The 24287-nt window shown below is 39.7% G+C and overlaps 1 protein-coding gene across 3 annotated transcripts in view; it reads right to left on the bottom strand.

The window, feature by feature from the left end:
* Window positions 1-5526: 5526 nt before the first annotated feature.
* Window positions 5527-24287, bottom strand: part of SULF2 (sulfatase 2) — a 131766-nt gene continuing 113005 nt past the window's right edge. For all 3 annotated transcript variants that reach the window (XM_075276776.1, XM_075276777.1, XM_075276778.1), the window contains 8 exons: window positions 13459-13553; window positions 13318-13380; window positions 13072-13241; window positions 11349-11491; window positions 11085-11208; window positions 10743-10773; window positions 8890-8943; window positions 5527-6051 (listed from right to left, as the gene is read on the bottom strand). In XM_075276776.1, the coding sequence (XP_075132877.1) occupies window positions 6021-6051; window positions 8890-8943; window positions 10743-10773; window positions 11085-11208; window positions 11349-11491; window positions 13072-13241; window positions 13318-13380; window positions 13459-13553 (711 nt within the window). In that variant the 3' untranslated portion in view covers window positions 5527-6020. The remainder of the gene's footprint in view (window positions 6052-8889; window positions 8944-10742; window positions 10774-11084; window positions 11209-11348; window positions 11492-13071; window positions 13242-13317; window positions 13381-13458; window positions 13554-24287) is intronic.

The following is a 24287-nucleotide window of genomic DNA, read 5'->3' as shown; positions in this document are numbered from 1 at the left end:
CAAAAGTATTGGCACTGTTTGAAAAATCATGTGATGCTTCTCTAATTTGTGTAATTAACAGCACCTGTTACTTACCTGAGGCACCTAACAGGTGGTGGCAATAACTAAATCACACTTGCAGCCAGTTGAAATGCATTAAAGTTGACTCAACCTCTGTCCTGTGTCCTTGTGTGTACCACATTGAGAATGGAGAAAAGAAGGAAGACCAAAGAACTGTCTGAGGATTTGAGAAGCAAAATTGTGAGGAAGCATGAGCAATCTCAAGGCTACAAGTCCATCTTCCAAAGACCTGAATGTTCCTGTGTCTACCGTGTGCAGTGTCATCAAGAAGTTTAAAGCCCATGGCACTGTGGCTAACCTCCCCAGATGTGGACGGAATAGAAAAATTGACAGGAGATTTCAACACAAGATTGTGCGGATGGTGGATAAAGAACCTCGACTAACATCCAAACAAGCTCAAGCTGCCCTGCAGTCCGAAGGTACAACAGTGTCAACCCATACTATCTGTCGGCGTCTGAGTGAAAAGGGACTATATGGTAGGATACCCAGGAAGACCCCACTTCTTACCCAGAGACATAAAAAAGCCAGGCTGGAGTTTGTCAAAACTTACCTGAGAAAGCCAAAAACGTTTTGGAAGAATGTTCTCTGGTCAGATGAGACAAAAGTAGAGCTTTTTGGGAAAAGGCATCAACATAGAGTTTACAGGAAAAAAAAAAAAAAAAAAAAAAAAAAGAGGCCTTCAAAGAAAAGAACCCGGTTCCTACAGTCAAACATGGCGGAGGTTCCCTGATGTTTTGGTTTTGCTTTGCTGCCTCTGGCACTGGACTGCTTGACCGTGTGCATGGCATTATAAAGTCTGAAGACTACCAACAAATTTTGCAGCATAATGTAGGGCCCAGTGTGAGAAAGCTGGGTCTCCCTCAGAGGTCATGGGTCTTCCAGCAGTACAATGACCCAAAACACACTTCAAAAACACTAGAAAATGGTTTGAGAGAAAGCACTGGAGACTTCTGAAGTGGCCAGCAATGAGTCCAGACCTGAATCCAATAGAACACCTGTGGAGAGGTCTCAAAATGGCAGTTTGGAGAAGGCACCCTTCAAATCTCAGGGACCTGGAGCAGTTTGCCAAAGAAAAATGGTCTAAAATTCCAGAAGAGCAATGTAAGAAACTCATTGATGGTTACTGGAAGCGGTTGTTCGCAGTTATTTTGTCTAAAGGTGCTACCAAGTATTAGGCTGAGGGTGACAATACTTTCGTCCGGCCCAATTTTTGAGTTTTGTGTAAATGATCAATGATTTGACTTTTTTTCTTTCTCTTTTGTGTTTTTTTATTGCAAGCAAAATAAATGAAGATATTAATACCAAAGAGTTTGTGCTTGCAATCATTTTCTGGAAGAAAATGAGTATTATCTGACAGAATTACAGGGGTGCCAATACTTTTGGCCAGCACTGTATTGGTTTAAGAAATGACTCATATGAAAGCTGAAACCCTCCCAAAAAATATTGATCATTTAATGAACACAGAAAGGTCAGATTTTGGCAAGACAAAAGTTTTGTCGCCTTGTCATGTGATGCCCTCAATCCTAGTTTACAGCCTCGCCGGTGCTCACTAATTGATCGGTTAATTAGTGGGTGTGTATAAGAAGAACTCCAGCACCCCAAACCTTCACTTGAACTGCAACTTCACCTCTGACAGCATGCCAAAACTCAAACCTGCGACCAAAGCCTTGATTTTATCAAGAGGCTGAAGACCAGATCCACTGCAGAGGTGGCTGGCACCTTTAATGTGTCTCAGCGTCAAGTACAAAGAATTAAAAAAAAGATTTGACCAGACTGGAGAGGTTTTTGGCAAGCCCAGGTCCGGCAGACCCCACAATACAACGGCTCATGAGGAACGTTTGTTGGTTAGAAAATCAAAACCAGACTCTCTTCCACTGCAGCAGAGCTCCAACAGGCCTGGTCACCGCAAGTCCCTGTGTCAACTAGAACAGTTATTAGGATTCTGCCTCGAAATGTCCTCCATGGTCGAATTAGTGCCCAGAAGCCATCACTAAACAAAAGGAAATTAAAGGGCCACAGCCTACTAAATGGATGGACGCTGGAAAAGTGGCAGAAGGTGGATTTCTCAGATGAATCTTCAGTTGAATTACACCACAGCCATCGCAAATACTGCAGGAGACCCACTGGAGCCCTTATGGATCCAAGATTCCACCACCAAACTTAACCGTTTTCTGGGTGTAAGATCATGGTCTTGAGTTACATTCAGGATGGGGATAAGCAAAACTTTTGCAAGGTGGAAGGCAATATCAATAGCCTAAAATATCAACAAGTATTAGCTTCCTCTTACATTCCCAATCATAAAAGGGGTCACATTTTGCAGCAGGATGGTGTTCCATCTCATACATCCATCTCTACATTAAAGTTCCTCAAGGCAAAGAAGATGAAAGTGCTCCAGCACTGGCCATCCCAGTCACCAGACATGAACATCATTGAGCATGTTTGGGGTAGGATGAAAGAGGAAGCTTGGCAGACAACTCTGGGAGGCATGTTAGACTGCATTCTTTGCTATTACTGATTACTTCATCAATAAATTGTGTGAATCATTGTTGAAATGCATGGATGCCGTCCTTCAAGTTCAATAGCAGCACAACTTCATTCACCAATGTTAGGAACATATCTTTGTATTTGAACTGAATTATTGGTATGATTTTCATATTACTTTATGTGGGAGACAAAACTTTTGTCTTGCCAAAATCTGTCCTTTCTGTGTTCATTAAATGATCAATATTTCAGCAGTGAAGCCAATTTATTTTCTTAACAAAAATAAAAACATTTGGGAGGGTTTCAGCTTTCATATGAGTAATTTGGATGAATTTAAAGTCAGTTTATAAGCTTTTGATTCCACAACATGGATAAGTGACAGAACGTTTGTCAGGGACTGTACATGCATTCTGTTTTCATTCTTGTGTCTATACGTACTGTGGGTTCAGCTGCTTTTATGCGTGGACCTCCTGCTATCTATTTTCATCCCTGTAGTAAATGTAATACAGAAACCAGTTCAATCAGGTGTTTAAAACTTAACATTTAAGTTGTGAAACAACAAAAAAGTTAAAACCAGGGAGGAACACCTCTCATGCTAAGCAGAGACAAACTTGCGTCCATGTTTCGAGGAGGAACTCCCCTTAGGCCTCGTTCACATCTGCGTCGGTAATCCGTTCAGGGGAGTCCACATGAGGCCCCCCCCCCCCCCCGAATGGACTACCAAACGCATTGCCACTTGGTGTGTAGTGAAACCACACGGACCCCATAGACTATAATGGGGTCCAGTTCTCTGGGCGGTGTCTGCATGGAATATGCGGACAGAAAAGTAGTTTCCTGTCCACTTGACTCTTGCGGAAAGCTCACGGACCCCATTATAGTCTATAGGGTCCGTGTGCTTTCACTGCACACCTCTTGTCAATCCCCATGCAGACTCCCCGAACAGATTACCGACGCAGATGTGAATGAGGCCTTAGTCATAGCATAAAACAAACAGTCCCTGCAACAATTTAAAACACTTGTAATTAGATCGGAACACATGTATTAAATTAAAATTTAACTTTTAACTTTAACTTGAATAAGTTATAGTTTGCACTATGCAGAGAACGCTCTGTATTTATTTTCATGCAGTCTTGTCTTTATGGTAGATTTGGATATTGATACGCCTGCATCCTGGAGAGTGTTGTTAACTTGGTTAGTTGTCGTGAAGGGGATTCTCTTCACCGTGGAAATGATTCTGCTTTCATCCACCACTGTTGTCTTCTGTGGGTGTCCAGATGCTGATGCTGTTTTTTTTAATAGACCGTTACCTACTGGAGTAACCCCAACAGGTAATAGGCACCATTAACTTAGCTATCCTCACTCCTGCTCATGGCCGCCTCTGCTTCCTCTTCTGTGTCCCATATTATGTCGCTGGGGCCCACTGGTGGGCAAAAGGAGAAACAAAGACAGCTGCGAGTAGGAGCGGGAATCGGTAACTGAGGCTGCATACCTGTGAACCCCAACAAATACAACTATTATACCCTGGGGTCTTTTCAAACCCTAGAGTATAATGATCAGAGACCCAGGGGAGGTGACAAATGGTAAAAACAGTGTTACTCACCTCTCCAGCGATCCGGTGTGACTCCCAGCAGTCTTCGGGCCTCTTTGGTGACATTCCAGATTGTGATGCCAGCCTGGCCCACGTGACGAAGGTGCTGACGTTGAAGAGGGTCGAAAGCAGCAGGGAATGTGAACTCGGGAGAGAAATGATAGAAATAGTGGATTTTATATTTGTCACCCCCTCTGGGTCTCCGATCATTATACTCTGGAGCCTGAAAACACCCCAGAGTTTATCCTGTTAATAGTGTGTGTATGGGACACCATAGGACATAATACCGTGTGCACGGGCCACTGTGAAACATTACATTATAATGGAAGCAATGTAGGACATTATAATTTGTGTAAATGGGGTGTTATGCTGTGCAGGAGACAGGAAAGGGGCGCTATGCCCCCCCCCCCCCAAGACAAACGTTTTCTGCTTTGCTATTTACACCCGTGGAAAAACACTTAGTCAGACCAAAGTTTGGAACACTTAAGCCTCCTGATTCTAAAAGATTTCTTCAAGAGTGACAAAGAGAAAAAAAATTGAGAATTCATGCTAATGATAAGATTTGGTCACTCACAAACAGACTCAGTCTAACACCTAGATTTATGAGCCACTACAGGGACACACTTTATTCCCTCCCCCATTAGAATGACTCTAGACCCCTGAACTCAAAAGTCTTCATCCCTATAACCTAACTTTTATTGCCCTGCCTTATCTTACTAACCTATCACCTCATGAAATAATTGCTTTTGTGTAGCATATTCCAAGCGTTGTGTTGTGTTCTTAGTCATTCATTTGCAAAAGTCTGAAGAAGGAGCCTTTTGCTTTGAAAGCTTGCAAATATATTTTTCTGGTTAGCCGATAAAACCACGTGTCTGAGGACATGAAAGGTCCTCTTTAAATATTGCAATGCTTGATATTTTTGTGTCAGTGGTGGGGGCGTTCCTCATAGCCTGTGAAGAACGCCCTTCTGTCAGTGGGTTGAAATCGGTAGCTAAACAGATATCTCCAGCCCCGGGGCACATAACGCGAAAGCCAACAGTGCACCAAATTCAGCGCACTATCAGCTTTCTAACTGTGTATAAAACCGCATGTGCCTGAGGACATGAAAGGTTCTCTAAGTTTTCAAAAGAGAAAAATAAGGATGGGACAAGATGTCCCCTGTTAGAATTTTGGGAAGGGAAAAATGGGTAATATAAGGAAGGGGAGAATGATAATCACAAATACACAGTGTCTCTGTACTAGCAGTTACATTTAGAGATACATATCAGATTAAAATTATGTGTTACATATAAAGCAAAAATCTACATTCTTTGCACTGCAGGCATCATTTAGCATGTGCCTTATTGTGTAATATCCTCAGTCACAGAGCAGCATCTGTACAAATCACTGGGTGAAAATCAGTTATGAAACTTTATTATGTATCAAGAATTAATCATAAATCATAGATTACATCTTTTTGCTTTTGATACTGTCACTTTTCGCATGTCACAGCCATGCGCTAACATTTTTTTTTTTTTTTTAACAAACTTTTGCCCATGTTATGGGATTTACTCCTAGAATATGCTCTCCCCCACCCCCCTCCAAAGTATTATAATTCACTACAGCCTTGTGCAAAATGGTCACGTATCACTCTTGATGGTGGAGGCACAATTCTATATTACTTGTAAGATTCCACCCCAACTGCAGAAATGTATAGGGGAGTGTTCTTAAAATAAAAAATATTGGTGCAAAAGTGGAGTTTTTAGAGTGGAATCTGCACTTCCGGAGGGTGATTCATCAGGTGTTCTCCACAGACTATTTAATCACAAGGTGCACAGTCCAGGAATCCTGAAGAACATCTTCAAGTGTTAACAATGCTTCAAGTTTATTAGGAGAGTCATTCAGGTGAGGGTTAACCTTCCCAACCCTCCCACAATTGGTCTCTGCAGGACACAGAACAGATAAGGTCACAGCTTAGAGAATCACAATACTATGCATACAGGCAGCAAGAAGACAATGTTCGACATGAATAACAGGTCATTTTAGGTTTATAACAATATCATACATGTGTTGGAAGTGAGGCTCTGATTATCGGATACAAAGCTACAAATCCAATTTTTCTTCACAATGACAACATTATATTTATGTATTATTGCACTTCATCAAATATTACCGTGTATACTCGAGTATAAGCCGAATTTTTCAGCCCAGTTTTTGTGCTGAAAAAACCCCCCTCGGCTTATACTCGAGTCAGCAAAAAAAAAAAAAATAATTTTTTTTTTTTTTTTTTTTTTTTTTTTTTTTTTTTTTAAGGAGGGGGGTCTATGACCAGCCACAATATTAATGTATAGAATCTCCCATAAAATAGTGCAAAAGAAAACAAAGGAAGACTTTAAAAAAATAAAAGTTCTAAATCATTCCTTTCCCTAGAATACATACAAAGTAGAAAATGACTGTGAAACACATTCACATTAGGTATCCTGTGTCTGACAGTGCCCGGTCTACTGAATATAGGGGATCTGCAGTGCTCCTGTTCTGTCGGGAAGGGGTTAATAGGAGCACTGCAGATTCCCTATATTCAGCCAGACTGAATTCCAAGGGGGGGAGAAAAAACCCCAGTCCTCAAGCTCAGGGAAGGGGCAGACAGACAACCAAAACACCCCCTCCCCTACCCCAGCACCCAGCATCTACTGCACCCAAAAACTCCGACCATTTTAATTTTAGAAATTTTCCAGTAGCTGCTGCATTTCCCCCTAGGCTTATACTCGAGTCAATAAGTTTTCCCAGTTTTTTGTGGTAAAATTAGGGGGGTCGGCTTATATTTGGGTCGGCTTATACTCGAGTATATACGGTACATTGCTTGCTTGATTATAGAGTACAGTTTGATAAATGAGTGGGTATTATCACTTTATTATGTTTTTTTTTTTTTAAAGTTCTATATGCTTTATCCTTGATTATTGTATATTGGTATACAGTCACTTTAACCTCTTCCCATAACTTTTTTTTTTTTTTCCCCCATTAACAGAGCTATATAAGCTTATTGTTTGTGGGAAAATTGTACTTTACAATGGTACTATAATGGTACCATTTACTATTCCGTACGATGTACTGGCAAGCTGCAATAAAACTAACAATTGGGTGGAATTGGAGAAAACTTTGTTTTTGCAACTTTCTTACAACTGTCATTCACTGTGCAGCCAAATTAACATATCACCCATATTCTATTGTTCAGTCCAATTCCAGGAATACCAAATTTCTATACCAAAACTATGCAAAAAAAAATAAAATAAATTTCTTGTGAGCCGTCATATCCTAAAACCTGTAACTTTTTTTTTATATATATATTTCTGTGTATGAGGATGCTTAAGATGTCTTTTGTAGTGCCAGTTGTACTTTTCAGATATACCAATTTGGGGAATGTCTATTGCTTTTTTTTTTTTTTTTCCCATCAACGACTTTATGGGAGGTGAAACAGCAAAAAAAATTTGGTTTATTTTTTTTTTTTTTTTTTACCACCACTATGGCGTTCATTGTTTTTTATATGTTCGTAGACCGGGCGTTTTCGGACATAGAGACACCTAATGTGTATGTGTTTCACTTTATTTATTTTTTTTGCTTTTTTATATGTGTTCTATGGAAAGTGAGGTGTGGTGGTTCAATTTTTTTTTTTTTTTGTATTTTTTTTTTACTGTAATTATTAGACCCCTTAGAGGTCTTGAACCCAGTGGATCTGATCACTAATACTAGCACTGCAATGATAATATATTGCAAAGCATTGTAAAATTGTGGCACTTGTTTTACAAGCTGCAAGCTGTATGCCAGTCAAGCCTGGGAGCCATCAATAGGCTTTCAGGGGCCAGCGGTCCTCCCCACAATGGTGGTACCCATGGCCCACCAGGAAAATCTCAAGGGGAATGCACACTGTCAGTTTGGGCACTGATGGCGGACATTACTGCTGGGTCTCCGCTGTTTAATATAGCTGCCATATTTAAATACCGAAATGTTATCTGTAATCCTCCATCTATAAGGGCCCCTTCACACGGCATAAGCGCACCGCCCATTTAGACACATATACACGTGTCCGAGTGCGGCGCTTCAAAACAGAGCCCATTGATTTCAATGGGAAGCGCACGTATATTGGCATATATGCACGCTTCCCATTGAAATCAATGGGCTCTGTTTTGAAGCGCTGCGCTCGGACACGTGTCTAAATGAGCGGCACGCTTACGCTGTGTGAAGGGGCCCTATGAAGAGAAGGGGGGCATTTGGAGCGCTCTATCAGTAACAATTCCAACAGATAACTTGATGACCTTAAACAATATTTATGATGCTACAGGTTAACATAAAGGGTACATGCTCGTGTTGCAGTAGCCAAATGCATCCAAAACCCTAGTTATATATGGCCACCAATGGTTTCTCGATTATAGAGTATAGTTATTCTATCACTGGCAGCCAAGTGTGTGGCTGCTGTAATGTGAGCATGCAACCTAACTGTTGCAGTAGTGGAAAAGAAACTATGCACAAATAACAATTCCCTAATACAATACTGATAGGAAAGGCAGCAAAATATTAGGAATGGGCTCCCATGTCACCATCCAATCCCAGAAATGAGTTTAAGAGCCATAAAGAGTACAACTCAACACTATAGATTAACTGCTATCTATTACCCCCCCCACTTTACAGTAGAGCATGAGGCTACAGACCTGCCCCCCTGCTGATGGAAAATCCTAATAGATTATAGGTTACATGGGATTGATACACATTACACCAAGCAAACTCACATGGGTTTAGATGATGGGCTTTTTGTTCTTGGCCACTTTCGACGCTGAAGTCGTCTGATTTCAAACACAGATTTAAAGCACAAAAGAAAATGAAAGAGAAAAAAAATGAGCCATCGTCAACATGAAAGCAGAGGCACAAAGTGACATGTAAACTTTAGTTGCAGCAAAGCACAGCACAGAGGTAACAGATGCTGAGTGGCCACCTCTAATGGGCAGATCTAATGTGTATTTTACAAGAGATGTAGTAACAATGAAATAGAAAAAAAGAATGGGGACACTCACCATCACCAAGGCACTTGTTTTCATAAAATGGTATCTTTATTCCATAAACTTAAAAACATCCCCTTTGAGGTAATGAAGTATTCGAAAATGTGTTCTTTTCAATTTGTATATAAAAAAATGTACTCTCTTGCTTCCTTTTATGTTTAGAAATTGTAATTTTGAAGCTAATTTTAGTTTTTCTTGGAATTAAAATGTGGAGCCCCCTAATGATTACTCCTTAGTTTTGGATGTATATTGAATCTATAGGAGGAGCATACTTACCTCATGTGATGTCATTTGAGTAACCCGATTGGCTTCTCTTTTGTTTTGTTCTACTATATATACCTGCAAATGTCAAACCTTTTGATGGACACCTACCTGGCTTGAAAAAGCGCTATAAACGCGAAACAGCTGTTGCCTTTTTTTCGCCCTGTTTTGCTGTCATTCTCTCCTGATGTTTTTAAGTTTATGGAATAAAGATACCATTTTATGAAAACAAGTGCCTTGGCGAGTGCCCCCATTCTTTTTTTCTATTTCATTGTTACTACATCAAATGCTTTTTTTCTGGGCATGAGCACCTCCTGTCTAAAGGCATATACAGGTATATCCTGTTTATTCCTCCCCATATACGCTAAATGCCTAGATGATGATTGGTGTTCCTTGATATATATATATATATATATATATATATATATATATATATATATATATATATATATAGACGTTTATTTTTTGGCTTGCCGCAGTGCCACCGTACCCTTTTCTCTATTTTACTAGAGAACTGACATGGATTTCTGCTGCAGATGTGCATGAATTTTTAGCCCAATTGTCATTCTGTTCTGTGAAAAAGTGCTACTTAGTGGGGCAGTAACATCTAAGTTTTAGACAAATTCAGACTAGACAATCTTCAACTGCACCAGATTTGTCTGATGATGTGAACATAAGGGCAGTTTTAATAATAGACTAATAATACAGTGTAAACTTTAGATAGGCACACTTTCAGTCTGCCTGAGTTTATTACAGTGGCTGACCATGGAATTTAAATCTGGATCATCTTTAAACTAGGTTTTTACAATCTTATGGCTTTCCTAGAATTTTAAGGGCAATATAGACTATAACTCAACAATGGCATGTGTTTGAACAGTAGAGTCATTTATGGTATGTAGAAAGCTGGATGATATCCCCTACAAGCTGTGTAATGGCAGTTATTAGCTTTCTATACAGGAGACTGAAACAGCTTAAGGGTCCATTCACACAGAGGAAAATGGTGAGGAATTTGGTGTTGAATTTCAGCACTGAGAAAAAAGCCTCCCATTGACTTCAGAGTGCATTCACACGAAGGAAAATGGCACTAAATTTGGTGTGGAATTCACGTCAGATTCAGAGCTGAAAAAAAAGCCTCCCATTGACTTCATTGAAGTCAATTGGAGACTTTTTTTTTTTCAACGGTGATATTCCACACCAATTCCTCACCATTGTGAATGGCCCCTTGCGGAGTTTTATAATTTTACAAGATGCATTTAGATGTAGATCTATAAAAACAAAGAGAAAATTGTTACAGCCACTGATCCTTCACATAGGATAACACTTACTTGTACTGTTCGAAACTTTCATCCTTTAGACCTGCAATTAAAAGAGAAAGAATAAAAAGTTGTAGTCTCATATGTGGCCAGACATTAATTGGCACAAACATTCCAGAAATCCATGCACACAAAACCAGCACCGCTTATCAAAGTAGTACAGAAAAGCCCAGTAAACTATAAGCGTGTAACTATTGGGAGACTACAAATTTCTGCAGCAGCACAATAAGGCAGCTGCTACATAAAAGCCATCAACAAATAATTGCCCCAATAAAAAAAAAGGAAAAAAGACCCCACTCCTCCCAGCTTTTAGCCAATTATTCTAGCAGTTGAAGTACTCTATAGATAACGTACCAAACTCCATGTTGCGTGCGCGGGGGTTGCACTGCCTGGAGCCCCTACAGCTGCGCAGCTCCATCAGCTGAACATGTAACTGATTGAGAACATCCCGGTCCAGAGTATTCACAGCATTAATCAACTGCAAGAGAACAGTGTCCAGGACAATTCAGCCAGATTGCAAACAGGACAATACCTGTCACCCTCCTATAACAAGCACATGAAACCCAGTTCAGACAGCTAATTACTTGCCACATGATCCCCAAAGATAGCACTAATTACCTGGTATGGGTCTGTCTTGAGGTCAAAATACTCCAGGAAGCCGGTGGCAAATTCACAGAACAGAAAGTTGTGGGTCTCGTTGATGGTTCTTAGACACCAATAGGTGTTGTTGTTGGCACTGGTGCAGGCACAGAATGGTCCCACTGTGTAGGGTTCAGAGAGGACAGCAGTGCAGTGAATATTGTGTGCTCTGTTATCTGTGGTGATTAGAATTGCTATCTTTCTGGAAGCTTAGGTTAGCCATACAAATAAACAGCTTGGGCAAACATGCATATTCTTTCAGTGTTCAAATACAGCATGCTAACTCCTAAATCCCCTGCATCTACTTTCTGAGGCAAATTCAGGAAGCCTCCATACACATTAGATAGTCAGCCATTGTTGCTGAAATTAAAGCCTTGGCTAGCATTCATCTAATGTGTATAGCCAGCTTTAAATGATAGTTCCAATCCTATGGAAATAAAACTGTCAAACAATCAAAGACCACTGTGGGGTGCTTGGTACTGTGACTGCAACTGCTAGTGTCAAAAAGATTCTATAGTGTTCAAGGTTTGCAACTAGAACTAGGGTTGGGACTCCATACATTTACATTAGTGAAGGCGTTACAGTGATCTTTAGTCACCCAACAGCACCTTGCTAAAAAGAGACCTTGTTTAATTCTGGCTTGGAGGTTCAGCATAAGATGATGGAGAAAACCCACACTAGAATCTGGCACAAAAAGCATGACCCTCATCATATTTATGGACCCCTACTTCTTTCTGCAACCTTCATAATATCCCTTTCATCCATACAACAAGCCCAAGAGATGAGAAGTGTGGGAATGACAGCTGACCCAGACTGGCAACCAATTGCACTCTCACTTGCAGACTAGTTCTTCCTTTTTAGCCTCCACATTATAACTACTGCACCAATTTCACTGACATCCTAGTAGTAGAACATTGTAATTCAGCTGCACATTGTAATGTAGTTGCACATTGCATGCAGGAACTCTAGCACAGATAATGCTCAAAGGCTATTTACTAACTACACTCATAAATGGAAAACCCTATAACTATAAGAAAATTTCTACATAGACACACAGCTATGACACAGTATAATATAAATATTCCAGCACACTGATCTAGTCCTACATTTACAGATAAGGATTTGTAAAGTTACTTTCACTTTATATTCCATTTAAAACAACAATAAACAAGATAGAAGAACACCTCAGTCTTGATTTTAACATTGCAGTGACTGATGCAAATGGGAGAAGTTCCATCTGTATCCATCATTCTATTAGTTGTTAAGTCCATTAGTATGAACCATCAAGTGTTTGTTCTCAGAAGCTGATATATAGAGACTAGAGCAGGAAACAGACAGCGCTGTAATATTTGGCACAATAGCTCCAATTCAGTACCTGGTTTAGCCACTGCGCAGAAAACAGAGCTGTTTCCTGGTCCTTTCTCTGTATATGAGCTGATGAGAACAGCTAATCGATGGGGGCATCAGGTGTCAGACAACACTCACTTATCAAATAAGGATGCCATGTTTTGGCCCAACCTGATATTGATAAACTGTAAGTATAGAGCATCATTTTTTCTTAGCCTGGAAAACCTGTTTAAACACAGCATCAAACAATCTCTCCCCTATCTTAAACTCTAGGTTGATCGCTCATACCTTCACTGATTCAGCGATTAGTGCTTATGATAAAGCATACTGTCAGTGCCCAGTAATGAGACCTTACATGTCCAGAAGGGGGCAGTCTGCCAGTGCTGATTGTCGTGGGTGAAGCAGGTGAGACCGGGCATGCTACAAGTGTCATTGTTCTTCAGCCTCTTCAGCAGTTTGCGCAGTTTCTTTTTGCGTCTCTGTTCTCGCAGGAGCCAGATCTTGTTGTGTTCTGTCAGCGATTTTCTGGGTACAAGTTTTACAGTTAGGGCCCATCAAACATCACTTACACATACTTCAGGTATTCACTAAGTGTAGTTACTTAAAGGGATGCATGAGGGGGATCCCACTCTTCACCTTCCCTTTCTTGTGTTTAAATAGATAGCTGTGAGAGAGAAAAACATGGCTATAAATAGTCATCTGTCGAAGTGAACTCTGTATTGTATATGATGCACACACATACCTGATCTTACTGCAGTCACAGTCATCTGGCCGCTTCTTATTTAGATGACCTCTGACCTCTCTCAGGTTCTTTATCTTATTCTGTAATGTTTCAATCTATAAAGCAATTATGACAGTCAGTTCCGTCAGTTATGCAGGAGAGGGTGGTGCTGACTACTGCAAAACTGCACCTCATACTGACGACTGACGAAAACCACAATTTCTCATGTTTTTTTTTCTAAATCTTTATATATTTTTCATATGTTTCGTTTAGAAATATAAAGCATACATTATTTTTAATTATCACTTGGCTATTCCTAACCTCTTCAACTCAAATTCCCACCCTCTCAGATTGTTCTTGAGTGCTAGAAATGTATTGAGGAGATTTTCTAACTTTGAAGGTGGTGTCATGATGTACTTAGATGCAGCTACAGTGTTGGCCAAAAGTATTAGCACCCCTGCAATCCTGTCAGATAATACTCATATTCTTCCAGAGAATGATTGCAAGCACAAACTCTTTGGTATTAATATCTTCATTTATTTTGCTTGCAATGAAAAAACACAAAAGAGAATGAAAAAAAGTCAAATCATTGATCATTTTACACAAAACTCCAAAAATGGGCAGGACAAAAGTATTGGCACCCTCAGCCTAATACTTGGTTGCACAACCTTTAGACAAAATAACTGCGAACAACCGCTTCCGGTAACCATCAATGAGTTTCTTACAATGCTCTTCTGGAATTTTAGACCATTCTTCTTTGGCAAACTGCTCCAGGTCCCTGGGATTTGAAGGGTGCCTTCTCCAAACTGCCATTAGGAGATCTCTCCACAGGTGTTCTATGGGATTCAGGTCTGGACTCATTGCTGGCCACTTCAGAAGTCTCCAGTGCTTTCTCTCAAACCATTTTCTAGTGCTTTTGAAGTGTGTTTTGGGTCATTGTCCTGCTGGAAGACCCATGACCTCTGAGGGAGACCCAGCTTTCTCACACTGGGCCCTACATTATTCTGCAAAATTTGTTGGTAGTCTTCAGACTTCATAATGCCATGCACACGGTCAAGCAGTCCAGTGCCAGAGGCAGCAAAGCAACCCCAAAACATCAGGGAACCTCCACCATGTTTGACTGTAGGGACCGTGTTCTTTTCTTTGAAGGCCTTTTTTTTTTTACCTGTAAACTTTATGTTGATGCCTTTTCCCAAAAAGCTCTATTTTTATCTCATCTGACCAGAGAACATTCTTCCAAAATGTTTTTGGCTTTCTCAGGTAAGTTTTGGAAAACTCCAGCCTGGCTTTTTTATGTCTCTGGGTAAGAAGTGGGGTCTTCCTGGGTATCCTACCATACAGTCCCTTTTCATTCAGACGCCGACGGATAGTACGGGTTGACACTGTTGTACCCTCGGACTGCAGGGCAGCTTGAACTTGTTTGGATGTTAGTCAAGGTTCTTTATTCACCATCCGCACAATCTTGCGTTGAAGTCTCTCGTCAATTTTTCTTTTCCGTCCACATCTAGGGAGGTTAGCCACAGTGCCATGGGCTTTAAACTTCTTGATGACACTGCGCACAGTAGACACAGGAACATTCACAATTTTGCTTCTCAAGTCCTCAGACAGCTCTTTGGTTTTCTTTCTCTTCTCCATGCTCAATGTGGTACACACAAGGACACAGGACAGAGGTTGAGTCAACTTTAATCCATTTCAACTGGCTGCAAGTGTGATTTAGTTATTGCCACCACCTGTTAGGTGCCTCTGGTAAGTAACAGGTGCTGTTAATTACACAAATTAGAGAAGCATCACATGATTTTTCAAACAGTGCCAATACTTTTGTCCACCCTCTTTTTTATGTTTGGTGTTGAATTATATCAAATTTGGCTTTTTGACAATTCTTTTTGTGGTTTTCCATTGAAGACAAATTAAATGAAGATAATAATGCCAAAGAATTTGTGATTGCAATCATTTTCTGGAAGAAAATGAGTATTATCTGACAGAATTGCAGGTGTGCCAATACTTTTGGCCAACACTGTATATTTGCATTTAGTCCCTGACCTCCGATACTTTTACTTCTAAGTGAAATACTACTTTGTTTCAGCTTTCTTTCATTAACCCCTTAAGGTCAAGGCCTAAAAGTAGCTTAATGACCAGGCCTCATTTATCAAAATTAACATTCACTTTATCTGACAATAACTTTGAGATGCTTTAACTTACCCATGTGATTTTGAGACTTTTTTTTGTGACATTGTGCTTCATGTTAGTGGTAAACATTGATCAATATTTTATGTGTTTATTTTATAAAAAAATAAAAAAAAATGGGAATTTGATGGAAATTTTGAAAAATTAGCAGTTTTCAAAATGTGAAATCCTCTGTGTTTCAGATAGCTAGTCATACCATCTAAATACATTAATAAATATTATATGCTATATCTCTGATTAATACTGGCATCATGTTTTAGGCAAAGGCCCCACGGGACGATCCGTAGTGTTAAAGCGCTGCAAGAGAAACAGTTGCGCCAACCCATAGCAGTTCTTCCCGCAGGGCTTTGAACAGAAGGTTCGCAGAGCTTTCCTCTGCGGACTTTCTGTTACAATTATATCTACGGGAAAGCGGCCGGTGTTTCCGTAGATATAATCGACATGCTCCGATTACCGCAAAGTGGGCATGGGATTTGCATGAATCCCATCCAAATTGCCTCTACTTTATAACGCCGTGATTTGTCACCCCGGCCTTAATCGTTCTTTAAGTTATTTTGGACTTTATAAAGTTTACAAGAGTAGCAGTGATTTTTTTTTTCCAGATTTACAAGAAAATTTTCCTAACCCATATTAGGAACCACGTCAGTTCTGTAGGGGATTTTAAAGGCCTATATATTAGAAACCCCCATAAATTACCCCAGTTTTCAAAACTGCACTCCTCAAATACTTCAAATCAGCATTTGGGAAGTTAATTAACCCTTTAAGCATTTCACTGGAATTAAAACAATATGGAGGGGAAATTTAGACTTTTTTTTCCCAATGTGTTCATTTAGTCCTAAAATTAACACATTGGACAAGGGGTTAAAGGAGAAAATACATCTCACACTTTCCCTTCTATGACCAGCTGTGCCTAAACAGCAGTTTATATCACCCTATGACATTAAGTATGTTATCCTGGATACAACAGAGTCATAGATGTGGGCACAGTAGTATAATACTTCAGCACTCCAAATGTTAAGTGTCAACAAACTTTATTCCATTACAAAAAGACTTGAACACACAGCCAAGGATAATATGGTTGGCGCCCATGGCGCCTGGGCATCTAAGGTGTTAACAGCTGTGATCAGTGTCGGCAGTGATCGCAGTTGTTAGCGCTGGGTGCTGGCTGTGTTATACAGCCAGCAACCGCCGTGTATGGAGAGAGCTCAGCTACTAAGCTCTCTCCATACACCCCTTCACACCCAGTCATAACTACATAGTTTTGTATGAAGGGGTTAAAGGCTTTGCAGTTTTGCTACTACTACACAACCAGTAATGATATCTAGCTGAAATGAATTGGCATTTCACTTATTAAGAAGTGAAAACATCAGCATCCCAGGGACTGGATATAGTATAGCTGCATCAAGGACACAGTGTTCCACACATCTTTTTTTATTATTCTTCATATTAATACTCTGATTCATATAGATTTTACATATTTTACTTTTTCATTTTTTTTTTTTTTATCTGATAACCAATTTTTTACCATTTGGAGTATTGCAGCAAATAGCAATTTATGTCTACACCTTTTTCACATTATGTTATGTTGTAGCCATGGGGTAAACCCTATACTGACAAAATGAGAACAGAATATTTGATAATTTATTGAAAGGGAGAAATTTAAATAATGCATTGACATAAGTATTTAGATGTAGTTAGTTGAAGAATCTTTGGCAGCAATTACAGCCTCCAGTCTTCTTGAGTATGATGCCACAAGGTTTACACACCTGGATTTCTGTTATTCTTGTTTGCAGATGCTCTCAGGGTCCATTCACACAGAGGAAAATGGTGAGGAATTTGGTGTGGAATTTTCCACGCTGAAAAAAAATAGCCTCCCATTGATTTGAATGGGTTCTGCAAGCTTTTTTTTTCCACTAGAGGAAAATTAAACACACAGCCAAAATAAAAAAACAGGGCATTTGGATATTCGATATCCAAATGTTTTGTTCTCAGGGACCTTCATCTGCATGACATCTGATGTGGCATATCATGTAGAGCAAAATTGCTGTGTGGCGGGAATAGCACGGTACACAGGGAGGAGGTGTAGCGGAGTGAGAGAGAAGTAGGCAGAGAATGCCAGGAGCTCAGAGAGACACCCAGAAATCACCCAAAACACTACTAATGGCATATGGGTGTACCTATTAACCAATTACTAGCACAACGGACATTTTTTTTTATTAAAAAAAAAGACCATTTTTAAGCCAAAGTTTTTTGAACTTATCTGAATTTGTCGGCCAATTAGAAAAAAAATCATAATTTCTACAGTTTTATGTATGTTCATATTTTTTTTTCTCTTTTACCAGGAAATAAACTATCCCATTGTGTTAAACAATTTCTCCTGGGTACAGAAATGCCCCATTTGTGGTCAAAAAACGCTGTTTGGGCACAGAGGAGGGCTCTGAATCGAAAAAGCGCTATTTGTCTTTGGGAGTGCTAATTTTACTGGAATGGTTTAAAGGTACCATGTCGCATTTGTAGAGACCTAGAGGCATCACAACAGTGGAAAAAAACCAAAATGGCCTCATTTTGTAAACTAGACCCCTTAAAGAATTCATTTAGGGGTATAGTGAGTATTTTGACCCCACAAGTGTTTCCAAATGGTGCTGAAGGAGAATAACAATTTTTGAATCTTATATACCATTTCAGTGCCCAATATAATGACACCGTATTTTGTTGCCTATAAATTTATAGAATAAATTTTATTAACTTTTTTGGTGGATTAAAAAACAAACACTTAAAAGGTAAAAAGTAATATGTAATTATTCCAAACTGCTCATTACCTTAATTTTTTGTTTTTCTTTTACACTTGACTGAGATGTTGTGAGTCAGGGGCCAGTTCTTGGTCAGAGATAACAAGATCATAACATGCACACACACTGTCATATTATGTTTTTGAATACATACAGAATTTATAAAAACACTTTTTTAAATGGTCACAAGTTCAGTTTAGAGAAATGAGAATTTAAAAACCCAAAACATTTTGCGACGACACAATTGTTTGAATCTATTATGTACCAAACTAGATATTTGGTCTATTGGCATGATTTTGAATGCCTTAAAGTCGCAGTTATGTGTGGAAGCAGAGTGCAGGGATACGCTGTATTTTTTGCATCCTTTTATGACATTAGATCTGTAACTGTTGATCCTAATGTGAAATGGTAACATGCTGCGGCCAACATAACAATAACAAAATCGGACTTGGAGTCGAATCTCTCTTGTATGGATAAAGTTTCCCCTATTTTTGTACTTGTGAAATAGGTGGTACCATGTCGCATGGACTGACAGCATTTAAATATTGATGAGGCAGAGTTTCTTAGTGGTTTTTTTGGATTTAGAAATCGTAATTTGCTAGGTGCAATCAGGCTCTTTACTGTTCTTGCTCTTCTGAAATTGATGATAGGAGCAAGGAGGTAAACTGTCCTCAATACCAGATCATTTTGTAAGGTATAAGGTGGGATTGATTGTATGTGGTCAGAAAATTGAATTGCCATTTTTGGTCTGTGGCTCTTGATGTTTTTGGCAACCGGCAATCCACATAAAGCATGCCAGCTCGTGTGAATGCTGATTGTACCACTTTTTTTGGGTAGCCTTTTTCATGGAAGCATTCTGACATTATTTTGCTCAGTGTTATCAGAGTGCAAAGTGCAATTCCATCTCAACCTTTTGAATTGGCTATAAAGCATATTTAGTTTCCATTTTCTATAATGGTTACTTTTACCATTTAATAGGCTGTTTTGTTCCTCTTTCGAACTTAACACAAAGTCAAGGTATTCAATATGTGAAAATGAATAAGAGGTTGTGAATTTCAGCCCCTAAGCGTTCAAGTTCAAATATTCAATGAATTTTTCTAGAATGCCAGAGGGACTTTTCTAAACAAATAGGAGGTCATCAATGTACCTTGCATAAAAGATTATGTTAGTGGACCAATCATGAGATTAGTATATAAAGTATTCTTTAAACAGACCCATATAGAGGTTTGCAAGGCTGGGTGTGAATATTGTGCCCATTGTGGTGCCTTTGCACTGTTTGTAAAGAACTCCTTGAAAGGAATAAAATGAACTAACATCCAGAGTAACCCACAGGTAATCATCCGACCAGCTAAGTTTCTGAAGTTTCATAATTAGAGAGGATGGAGTCTCTCACATAGCAGGTTAAGGTTTATGACAAATTTTTGTAAGTGGTGATCTATATATTGTAAGTGAGTTTATGCCCGATATGATTGGAAGTCCAGCCAGGTTCTGCTCATTCAGTACATGATAATACAAGACTATTTTGCTAAATTTATCGGTCAAAAATGTTCTCTTCTTTTTGTTCAGATTGTCTGCTTCCCTCAATTAAGATGTTGTTATCTAGTAGATACTTATATGTAGGGTCCTCTGACAATACTATGTAGTACTCTTTATTGGATATAATCCTTTTTGCTTTCATCAGGTAGTCACAGCGATTTTGTAACACTATCCCCCACCTTTGTAGACATTTTTGATAACTATTTGATTGTTCTGGGATAGACTCACTAATACCCTATTCTCGACTTGAGATAAGTTTTTGTTATTACTGGTAAATAACTGTTGAGGATTAATCTTTCTGAAAGTTACCACTAAAAAGAAAAACAAACCTTTGTTGTGGGCAGGAAAAAAAACAAAAACATGGATTTACATTTTAATGTAGTTGGATTTGGGATATGGAGAGATTGGAAATTGAGGTGAGAATTTTTCTATTTGTTTTTTATTTATGGAGTGAGGACTATTGTAGGATTGGTGGGATTTTTTTTTTTTTTTTGTATAAATTTGAAGTGTCTCTTCAAAGTAAGATTTCTACTTAAGTTATTTAGGTGCAGGAAGAGTTTGAATTAGTCAGTTTTGCTAGGTAGGCAAAATGACAATCCCTAAGGAAATTTCAGCTGTAGTTAATACACAAGATGATAGATTAAAATTTATTTTTTTTTTACTGTAGTTGAATTTTGTTTCATTTTGCATTTGGACTTTTCTTGATGGCTTTTATTGTTTTTTTCCTCTACATCCTCTTTTGGTTTTCTTTTTACAGTTATCTTTTGAGAGAGTAAGAAAAGGATAATTTTGGAGGTTGTTTTGTTGTGTGTAGTTGAATGACTGGCTGTTGGAATAATGAGAAAATTAAGTATTTCTCGTACATGAATTGTGACTTTGGGTGATATAATCAGAGGTAGCCCTTAAAAAAGAAACCTTGGAAGTAAAGGCCATTGTGCGAGGTGGGGATGTTGGTGTCCTGGATGGGGAGTGGCTAATACAGGAGTTTTATAGATGGTCAGTAATGAATCATCCAATAAGGTACACACTATGAGAACTGATATTTAGAACTTTTGGGTTTCCAAGAGTGTTAGAACCAAACTGGGTGGGGGTTACAGATGATGATATGGTAAGAAATTGTTTGGTACATAATAGATTTAAAAAATTGTGCTGACGCCAAATGTTCTGGATTGTTAAATTAAACACAAGTGTTTTTATACATTTTATATGTATTTAAAAAAACATTAAAAAAGTTAGGAATTTATATAAAAAAAATAGTTATCTTGTTTTTACGGTTTTTGACCTCTCATTCTTCCACTTACATTCATAGCTGGAGTTCTGATATTTTCATATTAATTCTAATTTTCTGAACTGACCCTCCGCAATAGTAATGTATAGAACCTCCCATAGACGGCAATACACATTGTATTGCCATCTATGGGACTTGCAGTCAAATATTTGCAGGTTCAAATCCCCTGGGTAGGGGGGGGGGGGGGGGGGGCTAATAAAATAGTGAAAAAAAAAAAAAGTTTTAAAAAAATTTAACAAAAAATAAAATAAATAAAAGTTGTAAAATCACTCCTTTCCCTAGAATACATGTAAGGGCGGGTTCACACCAGCACTTGATCTCCGTTATGCAGGTTTCCGTTTTCTGTCAGCAGAAGACGAAAACCAACATTCAGTGTCCGCCGGTGAGGGCCCATGAGTGTCTTCTGCTCTCCGCAGCGAAACAGTTTTGTTTTTTTACCGGACACAAAGTCCTGCATGTCCGACTTTGTGTCTGGTTAAAAAAACAAAACTCTTTCGCTGCGGAGAGTAGAAGACGCTCACCGGTGGACTCTTTTGAAAACTGCCTGCTGGTTTCTCTCCCCCGCCCAGTTTCTCGGGCAGGAAACAGAAACCTGCATAACGGAGATCGGGCGCTGGTGTGAACCTGCCCTCAAAGTAGAAAATTACTGTGAAACACACACAATAGGTATCCCTGTGTCTGAAAGTGCCCAGTCTACTGAATATAGGGTATCTGCAGTGCTCCTGTTCCATCGGGAAGGGGTTAATAGGAACACTGCAGATACCCTATATTCAGCCAGGCTGAGTTCCAATTGGGGGGAAAAAAAAACCCAGTCCTCGAGCTCAGGGAAGGGGCAGACAGACAACCAAGACACCCCCTCCTCTTCCCCAGCAACTACTGCACCCAAAAATTCCGGCCATTTTAATTTTTGAAATTTTCCAGTAGCTGCTGAATCCCCCCCCCCCCCCCCCAGGCTTATATTCGAGTCGAGTGAATAAGTTTTCCCAGTTTTTTTGTGGTATAATTAGGGGCCTCGGCTTCTATTCGGGTCGTCTTATACTCTAGTATATACGGTAAATGGAATATTAGTGTCAAAATCCCAGTATTGCATCAGGTCATTTACAGTGCTCTAGTTTCAGTGATCCAGCAGCTGCCTTAACACCACGTGTCTACCCATTTAAAATTCTGCACTGCAGGGAGTTGTGACCTCTTCACAGCCCTATAAGGTGAGCTTCATTTATTGCTTACTTTTTTCTATATGTTTAAACTAACGTTACTAAACTAGATGCTGCTCAGTGCTGGGTTTTTTAGCGTCTTTATTAGTGCAAAATTCCAGTATGGAATTGTTTTTCTTTTAATCAATGACACGATTCCAATTTGAGTATTTAACTTCCTCTGGAATTGATTAACACTTAATTTATTACCTATGAACGAATAATTGTAATAAAAGGGAGATTAATTTAATTTATATTAACAATTGATGCCTCCCTGTGAGGTCCGGTCTTCTTAATCCCATGCTGACGTGTGGTGGAAGTCCCACTCACATTTGACTGTTGAGACCAATCAGGGGCTTCCACAGAAGAGATCTGTGAAGTCACAGCTAGTGAACAGGTTCACTTTTAAGATGATGCTAGGGCAGAAGGACTGGAATGTGCCGGGAGGACATTGGACCATCAGGGACAGGGGAGAATGATTTTTTTTTTCTTCTTCTTCATTTTCCACGGTTGTCTAGGCATTAAAAAAATGCCAGGACAACCTCTGTAATTCACATTCTACATTTAAGTGTAATTATGTAAACTATACACTCACCGGCCACTTTATTAGGTACACCTGTCGAACTGCTCGTTAACACTTAATTTCTAATCAGCCAATCACATGGCGGCAACTCAGTGCATTTAGGCATGTAGACATGGTCAAGACAATCTCCTGCAGTTCACACCAAGCATCAGTATGGGGAAGAAAGGTGATTTGAGTGCCTTTGAACGTGGCATGGTTGTTGGTGCCAGAAGGGCTGGTCTGAGTATTTCAGAAACTGCTGATCTACTGGGATTTTCACGCACAACCATCTCTAGGGTTTACAGAGAATGGTCCGAAAAAGAAAAAACATCCAGTGAGCGGCAGTTCTGTGGGCGGAAATGCGTTGTTGATGCCAGAGGTCAGAGGAGAATGGCCAGACTGGTTCGAGCTGATAGAAAGGCAACAGTGACTCAAATAGCCACCCGTTACAACCAAGGTAGCCAGAAGAGCATCTCTGAACGCACAGTACGTCGAACTTTGAGGCAGATGGGCTACAGCAGCAGAAGACCACACCGGGTGCCACTCCTTTCAGCTAAGAACAGGAAACTGAGGCTACAATTTGCACAAGCTCATCGAAATTGGACAATTGAAGATTGGAAAAACGTTGCCTGGTCTGATGAGTCTCGATTTCTGCTGCGACATTCGGATGGTAGGGTCAGAATTTGGCGTCAACAACATGAAAGCATGGATCCATCCTGCCTTGCATCAACGGTTCAGGCTGGTGGTGGTGGTGTCATGGTGTGGGGAATATTTTCTTGGCACTCTTTGGGCCCCTTGGTACCAATTGAGCATCGTTGCAACGCCAAAGCCTACCTGAGTATTGTTGCTGACCATGTCCATCCCTTTATGACCACAATGTACCCAACATCTGATGGCTACTTTCAGCAGGATAATGCGCCATGTCATAAAGCTGGAATCATCTCAGACTGGTTTCTTGAACATGACAATGAGTTCACTGTACTCCAATGGCCTCCACAGTCACCAGATCTCAATCCAATAGAGCATCTTTGGGATGTGGTGGAACGGGAGATTCGCATCATGGATGTGCAGCCGACAAATCTGCAGCAACTGTGTGATGCCATCATGTCAATATGGACCAAAATCTCTGAGGAATGCTTCCAGCACCTTGTTGAATCTATGCCACGAAGAATTGAGGCAGTTCTGAAGGCAAAAGGGGGTCCACCCGTTACTAGCATGGTGTACCTAATAAAGTGGCCGGTGAGTGTATATATTTAATGTACCTTAGTGAGAATCCATACAATTAATTTGTTTCTCTC

This window comes from Leptodactylus fuscus, chromosome 6 (assembly GCF_031893055.1).
Source record: "Leptodactylus fuscus isolate aLepFus1 chromosome 6, aLepFus1.hap2, whole genome shotgun sequence".
NCBI classification, from domain to species: domain Eukaryota; kingdom Metazoa; phylum Chordata; class Amphibia; order Anura; family Leptodactylidae; genus Leptodactylus; species Leptodactylus fuscus.
Note: the sequence above shows the minus strand (reverse complement) of the source record. Positions and strands in the feature narration are given on the sequence as shown.